At 42.0% G+C, this 17,816-nt stretch overlaps 2 protein-coding genes across 2 annotated transcripts in view; one reads left to right on the top strand and one right to left on the bottom strand.

The window, feature by feature from the left end:
• Positions 1–227: 227 nt before the first annotated feature.
• LOC143289762 (uncharacterized) lies at positions 228–6,854 on the top strand. Its single transcript, XM_076598863.1, has 2 exons — positions 228–346; positions 4,622–6,854. Exons 1-2 carry the CDS (start codon positions 238–240, stop codon positions 4,903–4,905), a joined length of 393 nt encoding a protein of 130 aa, XP_076454978.1. The 5' UTR covers positions 228–237; the 3' UTR covers positions 4,906–6,854.
• Positions 6,855–7,966: 1,112 nt separating this feature from the next.
• The window catches only part of LOC143289761 (uncharacterized), a 183,074-nt gene continuing 173,224 nt past the window's right edge, over positions 7,967–17,816 (bottom strand). Inside the window, exons 58-63 of the mRNA XM_076598862.1 lie at positions 17,037–17,234; positions 16,009–16,165; positions 13,643–13,758; positions 13,116–13,187; positions 12,255–12,467; positions 7,967–9,984 (exon numbers count right to left, since the gene is read on the bottom strand). Coding sequence (XP_076454977.1) covers positions 9,841–9,984; positions 12,255–12,467; positions 13,116–13,187; positions 13,643–13,758; positions 16,009–16,165; positions 17,037–17,234 — 900 coding nt within the window. The 3' untranslated portion in view covers positions 7,967–9,840. The remainder of the gene's footprint in view (positions 9,985–12,254; positions 12,468–13,115; positions 13,188–13,642; positions 13,759–16,008; positions 16,166–17,036; positions 17,235–17,816) is intronic.

Genomic DNA, 17,816 nt, shown 5'->3' with positions numbered 1-17,816 from the left:
GTAGTTTGTGGCATCAATTTTGTTCTGGGACTGAATTTATCAATCACAAGAAAATCATTATTCACATACAATGTGTGTGTGTGTGTGTGTGTGTGTGTGTGTGTGTGTGTGTGTGATACCATAAATATTTTGTGTTATGAACTGCGTATTGTGGTTATTTTGTAATGTTATCGGATATAAGACATTCTACCATATGCAAATGAATCACGTGAAAATATGACATCACATGATAACAAAATGGCCGAGGGAGACGGTCGGGAGGACAGTTCTGGCAATAATCACCAAGACAAACCGATCTTACCAGACCTTGAAGTCGTTAACATGGATCCAGAAGCCATAGAACAAGGTGACCACAGATGTGGAAGTCAAAAACATCTGTTTCAGTTTGGGGATTTTGAAAAGGAATGTGTTGAACATTATCATGAGTGCTGATTTTAGTGTTGAAAATTCACCTTAAAATTATGCAAAAAATTAACAGTTGGGCGATGTAATATCCAGTTTTATTTTTCAGGGCATGAAATTCAGGATCCGGATCAAGATTTGGGGCGTTGTCATATACAACTTAGCCATTTTTGGCTTTTTATGCCCCTTCAGATTTACTCCTTTTTATTGTTGGTCAGGTCGTTGACTAGCTCAGTCAATAACTCATGTTTATCTATATCAGTATATGGTTCTTAAAAGTATTTATACTAGGTGCACGTTTGATATTGTTTGTTAATTTGTTCCAATATTTTGTTACTCTTTTTGTAAATGTAAACTTTCCGAGATTTGTTCTGGAATACTGTTTAAATAGTTTATTTGTACTGTTTCTTGTAGTGTCTACCTTTGGAGTACAAAAAAAGCATGCTTTGTTTACATCGTTAAACCCATTAAATATTTTGTATGTCTGTATCAAGTTCCCACTTACTCTTCTTGCTTTAAGTGATGGTGCTTGTAAGTACTTTAATCTTTCTTGATATGAATAATCTTTTATGCTATAGTCGTATAGACCAGCTTTGTTGCTCTTCTTTGAGCCCTTTCTATGGCTTGCGACTGCTTTATTTGCATTGGGTACCATACAGTGTTTCCATATTCTAGGATAGGTCTAACTAATGTTTTATATAACCGTAAGAAAGTAACCTTATCTATAAATGTAAATGTTCTTTTTATTATTCCAATCATTCTGTTCGCTTTGTTTATACTATTTGTTATATGTTTGTCAAATGATAAATTTTTGTCAAATGTGACACCTAAGTCTTTTTCCACATCACATTTTGATACTTTTATTTCTTCCTCTCCGATTTTTCATTATGTATTCTTTCTCTGGGTTTGATTTCCCAATATGAAGTACTTTACGTTTTTTGGGCATTAAAATATAAATTCCATGTGTCTGGCCATTTTACTAATGTTTCAATATCTTTTTGTAAATCCTGATAGAATTTTAGAGAGTTGTATAATTTTGTGTCATCTGCAAAAATTTTACATGTATCTTTAGTTCACAAGGGAGAATATTTATGAATAAAGTAAATAGTATAGGTCCTAGTATACTGCCTTGTGGTATGCCACTTATAACATCAGCTTTACTGGAGAAGGAACTACCAATCCTAACCCTTTGAGTTCTTTTTGTCAGAAAGTCCCTTATCCACCCAAGTGTGTTTCCTGTTATTCCATAAGATTCCAGTTTCTTTAGTAGTCTTTCTTGTGGTACAGAGTCAAATGCTTTTTTGAAGTCTAAGTATAACACATCTATGTTTTCTCCCTTATCTATCTCTTTTGTAAAGTCCTCCATTACTTCCAGAAGTTGAGTCACAAATGACCTATTTTTGCGGAATCCATGTTGGCACTCAGCATACAATTTATTATCAGTCATGTGTCTAACTATAGCCTCTCTTATGAATGATTCTAATATTTTACATATGATACATGTTAAGCTCACTGGCCTGTAATTCCCTGGGTCTGTTCTTGTTCCTTTTTTTTGAAAATTGGTATAACTGTTGCTGTTTTCCAGTCTATGGGCACAGTCTTCTCCTCAATTGATTTGTTAAAAAAAATGTTCAAGGGGACTGCAATCTCTTCACTCAGCTCTTTTAGTATTTTAGAATAAGCAGGGCTTATTTTTCAAACCCTGAAATATGACAAGATAACTGTGTACTGAAGAAATCCTGGGCTGTTGCCATTCAAAATAACGGTTTTATTATTGTTTTTACATTACTTTTTTATTGCAAAATTCGAAATTGAAAGTTGCACTGTGTGGAAACCCCATAGACGTGGTGCATTTAGAGAGTAATAATTACTATGTAAAGATGTTCTTGGAAGATGCGTGTGTATGGCACAGTGTATATGCCATTGTGGGTATTCTGCCAAGATAAAAAAAAATGTGGATGAAAAATCAGTGATGTTGATTGTAAATGTAATGGTCACGGTAGTGACAGTGATCATGATGATGAGAAAGAAGAGAGATTCTAAAGGAAGGGGAGACCACACAGTCTGCTTAATTCTGACAGCAAAGGTGATATTATGCCCCCGCCTCTCTTCCCCCAAACAAACAACAACAACAATAACAACAACCACACACACACACACACACACACACACACACACACACACACACACACACAAACCAAACAAACATACAGCATCCCCTAAGTGTTGTGCGTATATATATGTATGTAATTTTATTATTTAATCCTATTATATATATATATATATATATATATATATATATATATATATATTATGGCAATGCACTCACATGTGCTTCCACAAGCACACACAGACCAGGAATTCAGATTTGAGACTGTTTTGGGTGTCACGTAATTTGATAATAAGATGTTAGTTGTTGCATGAAATAGCTATCAAATGACAAAAGGTATCAGGAAAAATATAAACTTGGTGAAAATATATCTTCTGTTCTGTTTAAAATATTTTATGATTTTTATACAGTAAAGCAGTCAGAGACATATTGAGAAATTATGAAAGAAAGGTTTTAAAGTTGTAACAAGTAATAAAAGATGACATTACATTACACATGTTAAGAAAAATATCTTTTTTGTAGAAGACAAGAGAAGTAGAAGCATTATTGACATTTTTTCTGGTTTTGCTACTGGCCCATAGATAATTTTAGTGATTTTTACCAGTCCGAGAGAGAAGTAGTTTTTCTTTTGTTGTGTGTGTCTGAATATGTTTCTAAAGATGATTTTGGTTTAAAAAAAACAACAACAACAAAAACCCCTGCTATATTGTCCACCACACTGTGTGTTTGTTTAGACTATAGAGCATTGGCTTCAGTAACACTTGCAGCCTGCTCATTGTTCCAGACTGTATGTTGTTTGTGTGTATTATATGTATGTTTGGGTGGGGGGGGGGGGGGGGGGGTGGGGGGGTCATGTATATATATATATTTATGTTTTGAGTGTATGCTTATGTAGTTATATACATATGTATGTATGCATCATGTTCATTTGTGTGCACAGTTTGCCAAGAACATTTTGGTGTGTATGTTATGTAACACTGATGCAATTGCATGTGTAACGTCATGCCTTCTGTAAAGCAGCTGGCTCAGTTTTCTGGATAGAGAGCTAAGTAAGTATCTGTTATGACTATCTTGGTATGATTTGAGTATCCATTATTCTTACTATGAGTATGATTATTGGTGGTTTCAGAGTACCATGCCGGCGATTTTAGTGTCCATTATTCTATTTCTCCATTGTGATGGGAACTTATTTACAGCTTAGTCTTTTGTGAAGGACTACGACTCTGAAACTAGGAGGCAAGATTGCACTGGCTCTCAGCGCTGCAGTCTTGGGGGCCAGTTGGCCTTTGGGAACCATCCCAACGCTGACTGTCCTAAAACTCTCTTGGCCGAGAGAGTGGGGATATAACTTGGGCAAGACACTCTTCACTACTATCAAATTCTAGCCCAGATAGTCAGGACAGCAGTTACCTCCTCTGCTGTTCTGATGGTCATAGTCAAACACGACTGACTGACTGTCATATTCTTCTTCTTCTTCTGCGTTCGTGGGCTGCAACTCCCACGTTCACTCGTGTGCACACGAGTGGGCTTTTACGTGAATGACCGTTTTTACCCCGCCATGTAGGCAGCCATACTCCGTTTTCTGGGGTGTGCATGCTGGGTATGTTCTTGTTTCCATAACCCACCGAACGCTGACATGGATTACAGGATCGTTAACGTGCGTATTTGATCTTCTGCTTGCATATACACACGAAAGGGGTTCAGGCACTAGCAGGTCTGCGCATATGTTGACCTGGGAGATCGTAAAAATCTCCACCCTTTGCCATCACCGTGATTCGAACCCGGGACCCTCAGATTGACAGTCCAATGCTTTAACCACTCGGCTATTGCACCCGTCGTCATATTCTTATTGTTTAATGACTTCTCTTTTACGAAGTCCTTTAAGTAATTTCCTTAATTGTCTTTAGAATTTTTTTTCTTTCAAATTTCACCCGCAATTCACCCTCATTTGCCCAGTTTCCCCCAACCCTCCATTCAGTCACATCTCCCCACCCCTTCTAACCGATAATACTCAAATGTATTCATAAATACTTTAACAAAATGTCTTCAATCACCATTATGTGTGACGGGACATTAACCCAAATTCCTCCTTACCATTGGTGGTTTCAGAGTACCAGGCTCTGGACAGTCAGCTGGATCAGCTTGGCGAATGTCTGGACACCCTGGAGGCTCGGAACGACAACCTGATGGCCAAACTGCAAGCCTTTCTCGCCGAGGGAAACTCGGATGTTGGGACGGTCGTCACGGGCATGGAAAACATGCTGAAGGACTCCGAGGCAGGGAAGGGTGGTGCGGACAGTGGGGGCAGCTCAGGGAACAGTGCACAGGATGGGGAGGGGGGTAGCGGGGCTTCTTCTGATGGTGGTGGTAGTAGTGGTGGTGGCAGCAGCTGAGTGAGTGATGCCCCCTTTCTTCACAATCGTGTTCAAAGTCGTCGTTTGTCGGGTTACGGTTCTGGTATTTTAGTAAAGACTTTTTTTGTGTGTGTGTGTGTGTGTGTGTGTTTTCTTTGTTATTCTGTGATATTTCTCTTCTCTTGATCTCCCTCTCTTGCCTGTCAAATTCAGTGTTGTGCAAATATTTTCTTCATTCTTTCATTTGCTTAATCAATAAACTTTGAATATTAGATTAAATGAGTGTGTAATGATGAACAGGAAGTAATAGCAGTTCAGGTCAGTGTATAATATTGAGTGGTATAATTTTATATTTTTGCATCAAATTGAAACATTATAAATATTGAAATGGTGTGGCTAAGAGAGGGTTTAAAAAAATTTTTTTTAAAATTTATTTACAACAGTATGAATCTGGATCATACAGTGAGATGGAGGGGTTTTAATTGATTTTTGTAACTTTACAACCATCTAGACCTGATCATACAGATTTGGGGAAGAAGGAATATTCAGTACTCTTCAGTGTCAAGATTTGTTCATCAAGACAGATATCCTGGTGTTTTGTATCAGTTTCATTGTAAAATGACTGTTCTGAATTGGGAGTTCATCTTCCATTTCTTTGTATAGCATTTTGCCTGTGACGACAGCGATTTGGAACACATGGGTGTGCAAGAGAGAATCAGAGATTAAGTATTGTATGTATGGTGAGAACTACTTGCACCAAATGCTTGCATGAAATTTAGGTTTAAGAAATGAATGCTTGAGTGTGTTTGCATGATGACGCAAGAAAAAAAAGAGTGAAGCTGTGGTTAGTGTTGGACTGTTGTCAGTCTGAGGGCCTCTGGTTCAATACCGGTCCTGTCACATCGTGGGTTAGGAGTGGACACTTTTCCATCTCCCAGGTCAATGTGTGTGCCGACCCGTAGTGCGACTGGTTTAACTCCTTCCCTGTGAATGCATATGAAGAGAATCAAACACAGAGATCCCGTAGTGTGATAGGTTTAACTCCTTCCCTGTGAATGCATATGAAGAGAATCAAACACAGAGATCCCGTAGTGTGATTGGTTTAACTCCTTCCCTGTGAATGCATATGAAGAGAATCGACACAGAGATCCCGTAGTGTGATTGGTTTAACTCCTTCCCTGTGAATGCATATGAAGAGAATCAAACACAGAGATCCCGTAGTGTGATTGGTTTAACTCCTTCCCTGTGAATGCATATGAAGTGAATCAAACACAGAGATCCTGGCGGGTACAACAGCCAACAATTGGTTTGAATTTTGGTTACAGCGCCTGGTGGTTAAAAGGAGGATATTTTTCAGATCTCCCAGGTCAACATATGTGCAGACCTGCTAGTGCCTGAAACCCCTTCGTGTGTGTGCGCACGCAGATCAAACGCGCGCTAAAGATCTTGTAATGCATGTCAGCGTTCGGTGGGTTATGGAGACACGAAAATACCCAGCATGCATCAAGCATGACAGAGTCACTAGCAAGTTGATGTTGGTCATGTTAGGAAGAGAAGAAATGCATGCATTAAAGATCCCGTATTCCATGTTTGTCAATGTTTAAGTGGGTTGATGGGTTATGGAAGACACGCACATTCCCAACTTACCCCTGAAAACAGAGTGTGGCTATGAGATAAGATGGGAGCTGCAGCATACGAATGCAGAAAGAAAGAGTGTATTTCTTAGGATTGTCAGAAGAAAAAAAGAGAGAGAGACAGACAGAGTAATGTTAGTGAGCGTGAGCATGGGCACTACAAGTGTTCTTGTCACAGTTGTTAGCATTTATGAACTTGAAGTTGGAATGAGAGAAATGGTAGACTTGAAAACTGTTGTATGTGTCTTGCAGGTTGTTAGAATGAGAGAGATGATACACTTGAAAACTGTTTTGTGTATTGTGTAGATGGTTAACAATTAATTTGAAGCATAAAATAAATGTCTGTAAACCGATCAGCAAATCTTTTTTCTTTTTTTTGAAATGTTAGATTTTGCTGCATTTGTTTTTATGTTTTCCCAGATCTTCAAATGCATCTTTGTTGTTGTTGTGCACTTTTGCTCCATTGGGCTATGCTGCTGGTCAGGCATCTACCATGGTTTAACGTACATGGATTTGTCCAAATGCATTGAGAAACCAAAACCATATTTATTATATATATTTTTTTTTATTTTATTTTTATCCTCTCTCAGTTTCTGTCTGGTTTCAAGCAGATCTAAAACGTACTCTCAGACAGACATTTGTAGCGCTGGTCTTTTTAGCCACATTCAAAGAAGCAACCATGATGCGGATGATATCTGATTATAATTATCATCCCACTGCTTACTTATATTGGTGTGTGACTTTGGTTTGGGGTCTTGGAAAATGTAACGCAGGGTTTTAGAAAAAAGTATGGAAATTTTTTGCTCAGGAGGAAGGTAGCAGAATGGTTGAGAGGCTTATCTGCCAATACAGTGTCTGTGAGGGTCTGGGTTTGAATCTTGTTCTCACCCTTTCTCTCATGTTTAATTGGAAAATCAAACATTCAGATTAGATGATAAACCAAGGCCCTGTGTGCATCATGCACTTGCCCACACTGAAAAAGAACCCCTGGCAACTTGAATGTTGTCGTCCGGCAAAATTCTGTAGAAGAAATCCACTGTGATAGGCACAGAAACATATACGTAGACACTCAAGACATCACTAAGCGCATTGGGTTATGCTGCAGATGTGGTGTAACATTTTTGGATTTGTCCGACTGCAGTGAAGCTTCCTGGAGAACCTGAAAACTGAATCTGAATTTGCTCAGACTTTTGGGAACCCTGGCTGGTGCTAGGACTGCTGCTGAGTCAGTGAGTGTGGCTGTGTATTGAGGATTCAGGACATGGAAGTGTGACAGTAATGCCACTAAAGGCGACACGGAAAAAAAGAAAAAAAAAGAAAGAAAGAAATCAGTGTTGAACTCTGATCAAAATTCAACATACATGCAAGTCTCATTTAATCTTTCAATTTCCGTATGGATGCTGAAGAAAATACCCACAACACACACACACACACAAAAAAACAACAAACAACCCCAAACAGTGGAAGAGACATCATCAACAAAATATATTGTGTCTTAATTCTTCCAGCTGAAGCTACATGAGTCCGTGAGACCTAGGTTGGTTTGGCAGTGGTGGAGCATGGACACTGAGGGCTGACAGGTGAACCACGGGTATGACGACACACACCTCTGTCAGTCACAGGTGTGAGGGGGTTGGGGGGAACACAGCACTGCTGCTGTCCTCCGCTGTGTCACACAGTGTGTCACTACACACTGATCAGCTGTCACTGTCGCACAAGGTGTGTCACTAAAAAATGGTTCATCTGACAGCCCCTACAACCAGCAGTAGCGAGATGACTGTTCAATAGTGAGGTCAGAAAGTGAAAGTCTTGAATTCCTGAAGCGCTGAAGTGATTTAAAACACACACAAATTTCATCCCCAAGTTCCAGATAGAGAGCCAGTGTGTGTGTATATATATATATATATATATATATATTATGTAAAGCAGCAAATGCAAAAACTTTGTGCACACAGTCACACGCCTGAACAGCAAAGGCGTCGGTACACAAAGCATTGTTCTGGAGAGTGTGCATGCATGACATGATCACATCTGTGCATCTTTTTTCTTCTCTTTTCAAGAAATGAGGAACTGCCGACACTGACTGTTACTATGCTGCAATCTGCTGTACGGGTGTTTGTTAATCTTCCATCACAACACGGATGGAGATGGGATATGTTGAAAGGCACTTTGTGACATTTTCAATGATGATACCAGCCAGTCTTGGAGAATGAGTTTTGCAGAGTCCAAATGATACTGACAGATGCATTCAACACCCACGAGAAACAGACTACTTCCAGGACTACAGAAAGAAGAAGAAGAAGACAGGACAGAAATCAAACACAAGGAACCGTTCTGAAATGTCCGTGTTGCAGACGGACTGTCAGTCACAAAATGCACACTTAAGTTACATTTATTCTGACTTGCTGTCATGGACGGAACAGACTGATGATTGTAAATGTTCTGATAAACTGTAAATCTTGTTGACTGAAAAATATGTGAAGAAGGATAGTACAAGCACAATGTACACAATATTAAAAAAAACAACCAAACACCCCAACCAAATTAATAAAAAGGCAATACGGCGTAGCACCAATGAGCATACATGTAACAAGAAACAAGTTTTTATCCACCAATGAAAATCAGCATATGTGAACACATCTTGTGACCGAAAAAAAAGAAAAAATAAATGTTCTGAATCTTGCATATCATTTTTGTTGTGAAAATGTAAGCTATTCATAAACATAAAGATACAAAGCAAGAACTGAACACGCTGAGAATGACATAATATGAAAAAAAAAAAAAAAAAAACGAAAAAAAACTCATGTAAGAAACAGCAAAACTACTGCACTGATTTTGTCCCAGTATAACTTCAAGTCCAACCACTTTGAGAATGTTCAAAAGAACAAACTTGGAAAAAAAAAGAAAAAGAAAAAAAAAGGACTGTGTAAAAAATGGGGCAGTTCTTGGTATTCTACCCAGACTTTTACACAGAAAGCAGCTGAATCAGAACTCACAATTAATCCCAAATGACCAAAACAAAACAAACAATAATAATATAAAAAAAACAAAAAACAAGTAAAACACCTGGTTAAAACCCTGATGCAAAAAACAACGCCTCACCAGACAATAGCAGCAGCAGTGTTGGCTGTGGTGGTGGATGGAACCTGATGTTTAAAAAAAAAAACCCAACAACAACAACAACAAAAACAACAGTGAACAGTGCCAAGTTTGAAAGAGAAAGCGGTGAATGTAAGAAGAAAATGGACGGCGTGGATTAATCCAAAATGGGATGAAGTGAAAGCAGACAGACGCCCAGACACACAAAGACAGACAGACGGACGGACAGTCAGACAGATGACTAGCGGAAGCAGATGGGCCCAGCCTCGTAGCCAAACTTTTGCCAGGGACTGCCGTAGTCCATGGGCATGAAGTTGGTGATGGGCAGACGGTCCAGCTTGTCTGTCTTGATCTCAAACACCGTGGACCCACTCTGTCCACGGTCCTGAAACATCACACAACATCATTCTACAGTGACGGCGCAACAGCCGAGTGTTCAAGCATTGGACTTTCAATCTGAGGGTCCCGGGTTCGAATCTCGGTGGGTAATGGGTGGAGATTTTTCCAATCTCCCAGGTCAACATATATGCAGACCTGCTTGTGCCTAAACCCTCTTCTTGTGTATACGCAAGAAGAAGATTAAATACACATGTTAAAGATCCTGTAATCCATGTCGGCGTTCTGTGGCTTATGGAAACAAGAAAATACCCAGCATGCACACCCCCGAAATGGCTGCCTAAATGGCGGGGTAAAAACGGTAATTCATGTAAAAGCCTTTTCATGTACATACCAGTGAATGTGGGAGTTGCAGCCCACAAAGGAAGAAGAAGAAAAATCATACAGTTCTCTCCGTGAACTCGCACAACAGGCTCTAAACACCTCACATGAAATGCTACATATACATTAGTGTTCATAATCAGTCTGACCGGAAAAAAGCATAAAATTCCTAAGTTTGTGGTTTGTCTGAAAACGGCTCCAATGTTACTCATCACTCAAGGTGGAAAAACCCATATTTGCACTTAGTGCCCCATCAGTGCAGCTGCACTGTGGACCAGCCCTTCAACAGCTGAGAGTGCTGTCAAAGCCATACTTCACACAAAACTCAAACAACATCATCGAAAAACGCACTCAGTCTCCTTGAAAACACTGGTGAGCAATGTAGAGGTGAAGGTCAACAAGCTAAAAGCACCGAGTGAGAATGAAACTGATTGAAAAAGCAAAACCCAGGACAGGACACTACCAACTCGGTGGTGGGGCCACCATCCCCAAAACACTGGTCCCCCCAGGGGCTGTATTCAAGAGACCATCGTGCCTTCGGTGAAATGTGTGCGGGTAATCTGGCTGAGGCAAGGCAAACTTCCCGAGGGTTAGCAATATCCAGCATTCAGGAACACAAACCTACCTGCAGTTCTACACACCCAAAGGCAACTTACCCTTACTATCTGCCAAAGGTGACAGCCCATGAAGCAGAGTTAAACATGGTGAATCCTTTTGTTGCGGTGGTTATTTTTAGGGAAAACAGGCGTTCTGTGAAGAGACCGTGTCTTGGATACAGCCTCTGATAGTTTGATTTTATCCTTTGTTCGCTTGGCTGTCAAAACTGACGTATTGAGACTGGCAGTCGTCATTATATTTCCTAGCTGTGAAGTGAGTGCACTTGCAGACGATAGATTTGGAATGCTCTAAGTTTGCTGATCATCAAAATTCGTTCATTCCAGAGATATATTTGAATCTGAACACCATTATTTTAGTTTATTTTTGCAATTAGCTGTAAAGCAGGGAGAACAACATGTCAGAATGTTAAAGTGGCCCCTAGATTTGACAAGTTGCTGACTATAATCGATGCTTTGCCACTTAAGTTGTTTTTTTTTCCGTTTTTTTTCTCTCTCTTTTTTGTCACACTGTGGTGCAGTGTGAAGTAAAAGAGCATGTGAAGAAGGGAATCCCTGGGATTTTTATTTACAGACCATGGGTTTGCTGTCTGAGTGCACTTTGTGTGTCTTGAATACGAAGATAACCTGGCTTTCAAGGCAAACTGTAACCACGGGTCCCTGCCATGTCAAGGGTAACTTGCCTTCAGGGAAAATTATTTCTGTCATGAATACAGCCTCAGGAGGCGGATAGGGTCCTCAGGTATGAGGGTCAGCTACGATATTTGCAGCCCTGGACCAACTGGTGACGATCCAATCAGGATGGGGCAGGGCAGCAGGTGGCACTGTTGCACTCACTGAAATACCCCATGTGTCCTACCACAGGTTCATCATGTGATCCAAGAGGCGCACTATAACCTCCAGCCCCGAGGTGGGATCCTTGGAGAAACAATTCCCCCCTGTGCTCAGAGGGCAGGAATTTGGGTCATGAGGTAAGGGAGAGGTAACCCTGACAGAAACCCCGAGTGCTGAAGACAGGGGCGTTGGGCCGCGCGGCACACTCCAACAAACCACAACACCATGCGTCAACACTGATGACAACGTCAGACACCCACAAAATGGACGGCGCTCGCCCACTGGGTTTAAAGAGGACAACGTCATTCATCAGACAAGCTGGACTGACACTGTGAAAGAGAAAAAAAGAAGAAAAAAAGCGAAACTAAAACTGCCTGCTCCAGTATGGAAATATCTGTACCCAGTCGTTGGGAATGAAGTGGGTGTTGCAGGTAATTCAGAACTTGGGATACACACAGTGTCTGCCTGAGGGCTCAAGCTCTCATCTCACCTTGCAGCCGTCACTGATGATCTGCTCTGGCAGGAAGCTGCTGGTCTCGAACTCGTAGTCGTTGTCTCCCCCTAGGGTAATGGCGCTGTCATAGCTGCCGGAGCTCTGGTCCAACCAGGCCACAGAGCCAGAGCAGTGGTACGTGAACCGCTGAATCGCTTCCTCACTCAGCAGACGCAGCAAACCCAGCTGGATGGACGACCCGTACTTGATCTGCCGGACAGCACAGGGTGGATATTGATGTGTGTTATACTCCTGAGTCACACTGTATGTGGAAAATGAAATGTCTGTCATTCTTACACACACACACACACACACACACTTTGTGCACATACACATGAGGACACAAACAAACATACACACACACACACACACACACACACACACAGGGGGGCACACACTAAGGGGAGACACACACACACACACACACACATACAAACACAACACACACACACACATGCTGGGATACGGAAACACATTCATATTAACACACACATAAAAAAATGCTCACACATACACATTGTGTTGCACAAGTATAAATACACAGCTGTCATGCAAGACATTCCTCTCTCTCTACATAACAAACACACAAATACTTAAAATTTAATCAAACAAAATTCTTCAGACCTAATTCTGATACAAGGTCAAGTTGTCAAGACAAACAACCACAGCAAAGCAACACTCGCCAAAATTCTCACAACACACATTCTCACAGCCACCACACATTCTCACAGCCACGAAACATTCTCACATTCACCACACCATCACACACTCACCAACTTTCTCATACTCACCAAACATTCTCACACGTAACAAACATTCTCACACCCTACATGTGCAGAGACAGCCAGAAGCACTCACCGTCGAGCCTCCCTTCAGCCGGTTGAACCAGCGTGATTTACCTGCTGGCTTGGTCCACGTCTTCTCTGCCACCTGAACACAGAGGTCACGCAGGTCACACAGGTCACGCAGGTCACAGAGGTCACAGCAGTCAAGTTCCAGTCTCACAAAGCCACTCAACAGTCGTACACAGTTGGACACGCACAATAAGAGACATAGCTGCTGTTTCAAGACAACACACACAACAGAACTGCAAAACCGCATATCGCCTGACTTCATGCACGCACACTGCACATGCTGAAACACACACACACACACACACATGTGTACACACTGCACACACACATACACACACGCTTACACACTGCGCACACATTCACATATATGCTAGACACACATACACGCACGCCCATTTCACACACACGCACACAAAATACATACAGATATACTTGACACGCACTACACACTGCCCCCCACCCCACCAACCCCCACTCCCACACAACCTCCCCTACTCCCCCCCCCCCCCCACCACACCATAGGGTCCTCACCATCTTGGTTTTAGCGGTGGGGTGGACACAGGTCTCGATGTAATCAGCGGTGACGTTGCACCATACCTGAATGGCGTCGTCCGGTGACCCCTGGCTGGGGTCAATCCAGTACCATCCTGCCCAGACCACACCAACACTCTTCACTGATTAATTCACAGACAGCGATACGTGTACAGCACTTGTCTTAGGTCAGAGACCTACAGCACACCAACACTCCTCACTGATTAACTGACTGATAGGGATATTTGTACTGCACTTGTCTTGGGTCAGAGACCATGGTCTTCTATTAACTAATTAACTGACTGATAGGGATATTTGTACTGCACTTCTATTAGATCACAGACCTACAGCACACCAACACTCCTCACTGATTAACTGACTGATAGGGATATTTGTACTGCACTTGTCTTAGGTCAGAGACCATGGTCTTCTATTAACTAATTAACTGACTGATAGGGATATTTGTACTGCACTTGTCTTAGGTCAGAGACCTACAGCACACCAACACTCTTCACTGATTAACTGACTGATAGGGATATTTGTACTGCACTTGTCTTAGGTCAGAGACCAAGGTCTTCACTTCATTAGCTGATTGATAGGGATACTAAGCACGTTGAATTACGCTGCTGGTCAGGCATCTGCTTGGCAGATGTGGTGTAGCGTATATGGATTTGTCCGAATGCAGTGACACCTCCTTGAGCTACTGAAACTGAAACCAGGGATACTAATATTGCGCTTATACTTGTACAGCACTTGTCATAGGTCAGAGACCATGGTCTTCTATTAACGTATTAGCTGACTGATATGGATACTTATATAGCACTTGTCTTAGGTCAGAGACCAAGGTCTTCACTTCATTAATTAGCTGATTGATAGGGATACTAATATTGTGCTTATACTTGTACAGCACTTGTCTTAGGTCAAAGACCATGGTCTTCACTTCATTAATTGACTGATTGGGACACTTGTACAGCACTTGTCTTAGGTCAAAGACCATGGTCTTCACTTCATTAATTGACTGATTGGGACACTTGTACAGCACTTGTCTTAGGTCAAAGACCATGGTCTTCACTTCATTAATTGACTGATTGGGACACTTGTACAGCACTTGTCTTAGGTCAAAGACCATGGTCTTCACTTCACTGACTGACTGGGACACTTGTACAGCACTTGTCTTAGGTCAAAGACCATGGTCTTCACTTCATTAATTGACTGATTGGGACACTTGTACAGCACTTGTCTTAGGTCAAAGACCATGGTCTTCACTTCAGTGACTGACTGGGACACTTGTACAGCACTTGTCTTAGGTCAAAGACCAAGGTCTTGGCACTTTACTAATACAGGGTTATTTGCACAGCAGGTTGCCCGGCCAGGATGAGGTCGAGCCTACTGACTGTAGCCTTCAGGGCCTAATCATTCATTTCCTGTGTCATTCAGTCTGGCTTCAGTCACTCACACTGAATCAGACAGACGGGGATGCACACACACACACACACACATGTATAACAGAGTGGATTTTACTATAAAATACTCCCAGGGACAAACTCTTGCTGCCATGGGTTCTTTTACATGCACTAAGTACATGCTACACACAGGGCCTTGATTTATCATCCCATTCTCCTGCACACACCTTGTCTTTTTCTTTTTTCTTTTACATATACAGCGTTCACAAAAGTTAAGGACCACTTCATATAAACTAGATTTGTTTTAATAAAATGTTAAAAAAAATCGAGACATGATTACAATGAACACATTGATGGCTGTGTCAGGCACATGTGTACCACGAACAGCTTGGAAAATACATTTGAAAAATCAGTGTTTCATCCAAACAATCGGGAGTTTATAAATAAAACCTATGCTTTTTTTTCATTGTAAAGAATGGAAGTGCACACATACACACACACACACATATATACACATACACACCCACAGCACACACCCACACCAGTTATTTTTACTCGAAACTGTGAAGTCCCTACCACATGGTCCAATAGGAGTGTTCCTACAATGCAGGCTCCAGATATTACTGCATTTGTCTGTCTGTTTCCTTTTTTTTTTTCTTTTTTTTTTTTTTTTGTGGTCAACTGCTGTTATACTTTCATGCTTACGGACTGATTATTCCACTGATCTGGTTTATATTTTCTCTGTATATCCCCCTTTAACCACCACCCTCCATCTCATACACACAAACGCATACACACACACACAAATGCACACACACACACACACACATGACACGTCTGATATCACTCAAAGTGAAAAGACGTAATTCAATGAATGTACACACACACACACACAAACATCACACCAACACACTCCCCACCCCCCACGCCCCCCAAACACACACACACACTCACACCCCTTACCGCTCGGGTACTGAGGGTGACCCAGCACGATCTCGCGACAGGAGAGGGCGGGGCTCTCGCGAGTTCCTTGCGGGAAGCGGATCTTTTCCACCTGGGCCTTGAGCTGTTCGATGTGCTGCAGCATGACTCCAGACACCTCTTGGATCACCTCTTGCAGCTACACACACACACACACACATACATACACACACACACACACACACATACATACACACACACACACACACACATACATACACACACACACACACACACATACATACACACACACACACACACACATACATACACACAACACACACACATTTATTCATTATAATTTGGTTCGCTTTTGTGTGCGGTACATGTAGCTTTGCATGCATGACTTATACACCTTGTTAAGGTTTAACTGACATCGAAAATGGATTCTGATTCTGATTCACACGTTGTTGTCATAGCCACTCTTGATTCTTTTGCCTTTGTGAGCCTCAACACCCACCAACACACACACACACACACACACACACATACACACACACATACACCAACACACACTGTCTTCACAGCTGTTCTGACTCTTCTGCCTTCATGGGCTTCAAAACACACACACACTCACACACACAATCACATTAACACACACACACACACACACATACCGACACACACACACACCAACACACACACACAAACACCAACACACACACACTCACATACAAACACACATACATACACACACACACACACCGACACACACACTCACACACCAACACACACACACCAACACACACTTCACAGCTGTTCTGATGCTTCTGCCTTCATGGGCCTCAAAACACCCCCCTCAACCACCCCCCCCCCCCCCAACAACCCCCTCCACACACACACACACCCACACATACGTTCGCTCATACGCATTAGTGGGCTTTAACAAGCATGACGGTTTTTCACCCCAACCATGTAGGCAGCCATACACCCACTTTTGGAGAAAAGTAGATTACACACACCAGACTCGAACTTAGACCCCTCCCCCACTCCTCCACACACACACCTACCTGTAATCCCTCTTCGTCCTGCTGCCGCTCAAGCAGGCGGGAGTACACGGTCTGTATGTCCGTGTCGATGTCGGTGGCATCGGGGGACCGCCTCCGGCGTCGTCGTCGGCGACGCTTCTTGAGCTGAGCGGGGGCGGCCATGTCGTTGACAGCCACCTCCATTCTGTCGCCTGGTGGTCCTGGCACGCCCACTGGGCCCTGAGGGGTGGGGGGTGGGTGGGGGACACAGGTGTACACAGTGAGTGAGAGAATGCAAGAACGGAGGAATTTTATTGTGCAGGCCATATGACCTGTTACAACTGATCGTGCTGACGATGATAGAGGCAGTGAGTGAGTGAGTGAGTGAGAGAGAGAGAGAGAGAGAGAGAGAGAGAGAGAGGTAGTAAGTGAGAGAGAAATCGAAATCGAAATCGAAATCGAAACTTTTTTTATTGAGGGAAAAGGAATAGGCACTTATCGGCCTGTTTTCATCCTACCCTCGTAAAGAAAACATATAAACTAATCTTGGAAATACAAGAAGACTGAAAAAAGAAGGACAAAAAACCCCACTTTGCATGGCAACAACAACAAGAACAATAAATGGCATAGAAAATACACAGTTCCCCACAAAATAACATTGCTTTTGCGTGAAGGAGAGAGGGAAGAAGAAGGTAAGAGAGGAAGAGATACGAGGAAGGAAAGAGAGGAAAACTGTTGAGAGAGAGAGAGAGAAAGAGAGAGAGAGAGAGAGAGTGAGAGAGAAAGGAAGAGAGGGATGAGGGAAGAAAATAGGAAGGGAGG

Source organism: Babylonia areolata, chromosome 14 (genome assembly GCF_041734735.1).
Source record: "Babylonia areolata isolate BAREFJ2019XMU chromosome 14, ASM4173473v1, whole genome shotgun sequence".
NCBI lineage: Eukaryota > Metazoa > Mollusca > Gastropoda > Neogastropoda > Buccinidae > Babylonia > Babylonia areolata.
The sequence above is the reverse complement of the archived record's forward strand: the minus strand, read 5'-3'. Positions and strand labels throughout refer to the sequence as shown.

What these genes read in the sequence shown, in the direction of transcription:
- LOC143289762 (XM_076598863.1), top strand. Translation starts at nt 238, where the DNA reads ATGGCCGAGGGAGACGGTCGGGAGGACAGTTCTGGCAATAATCACCAA. An exon ending in TCCAGAAGCCATAGAACAAG is followed by an intron (nt 347 to 4,621) that starts GTGACCACAGAT and finishes TGGTGGTTTCAG; the next exon opens with AGTACCAGGCTCTGGACAGT.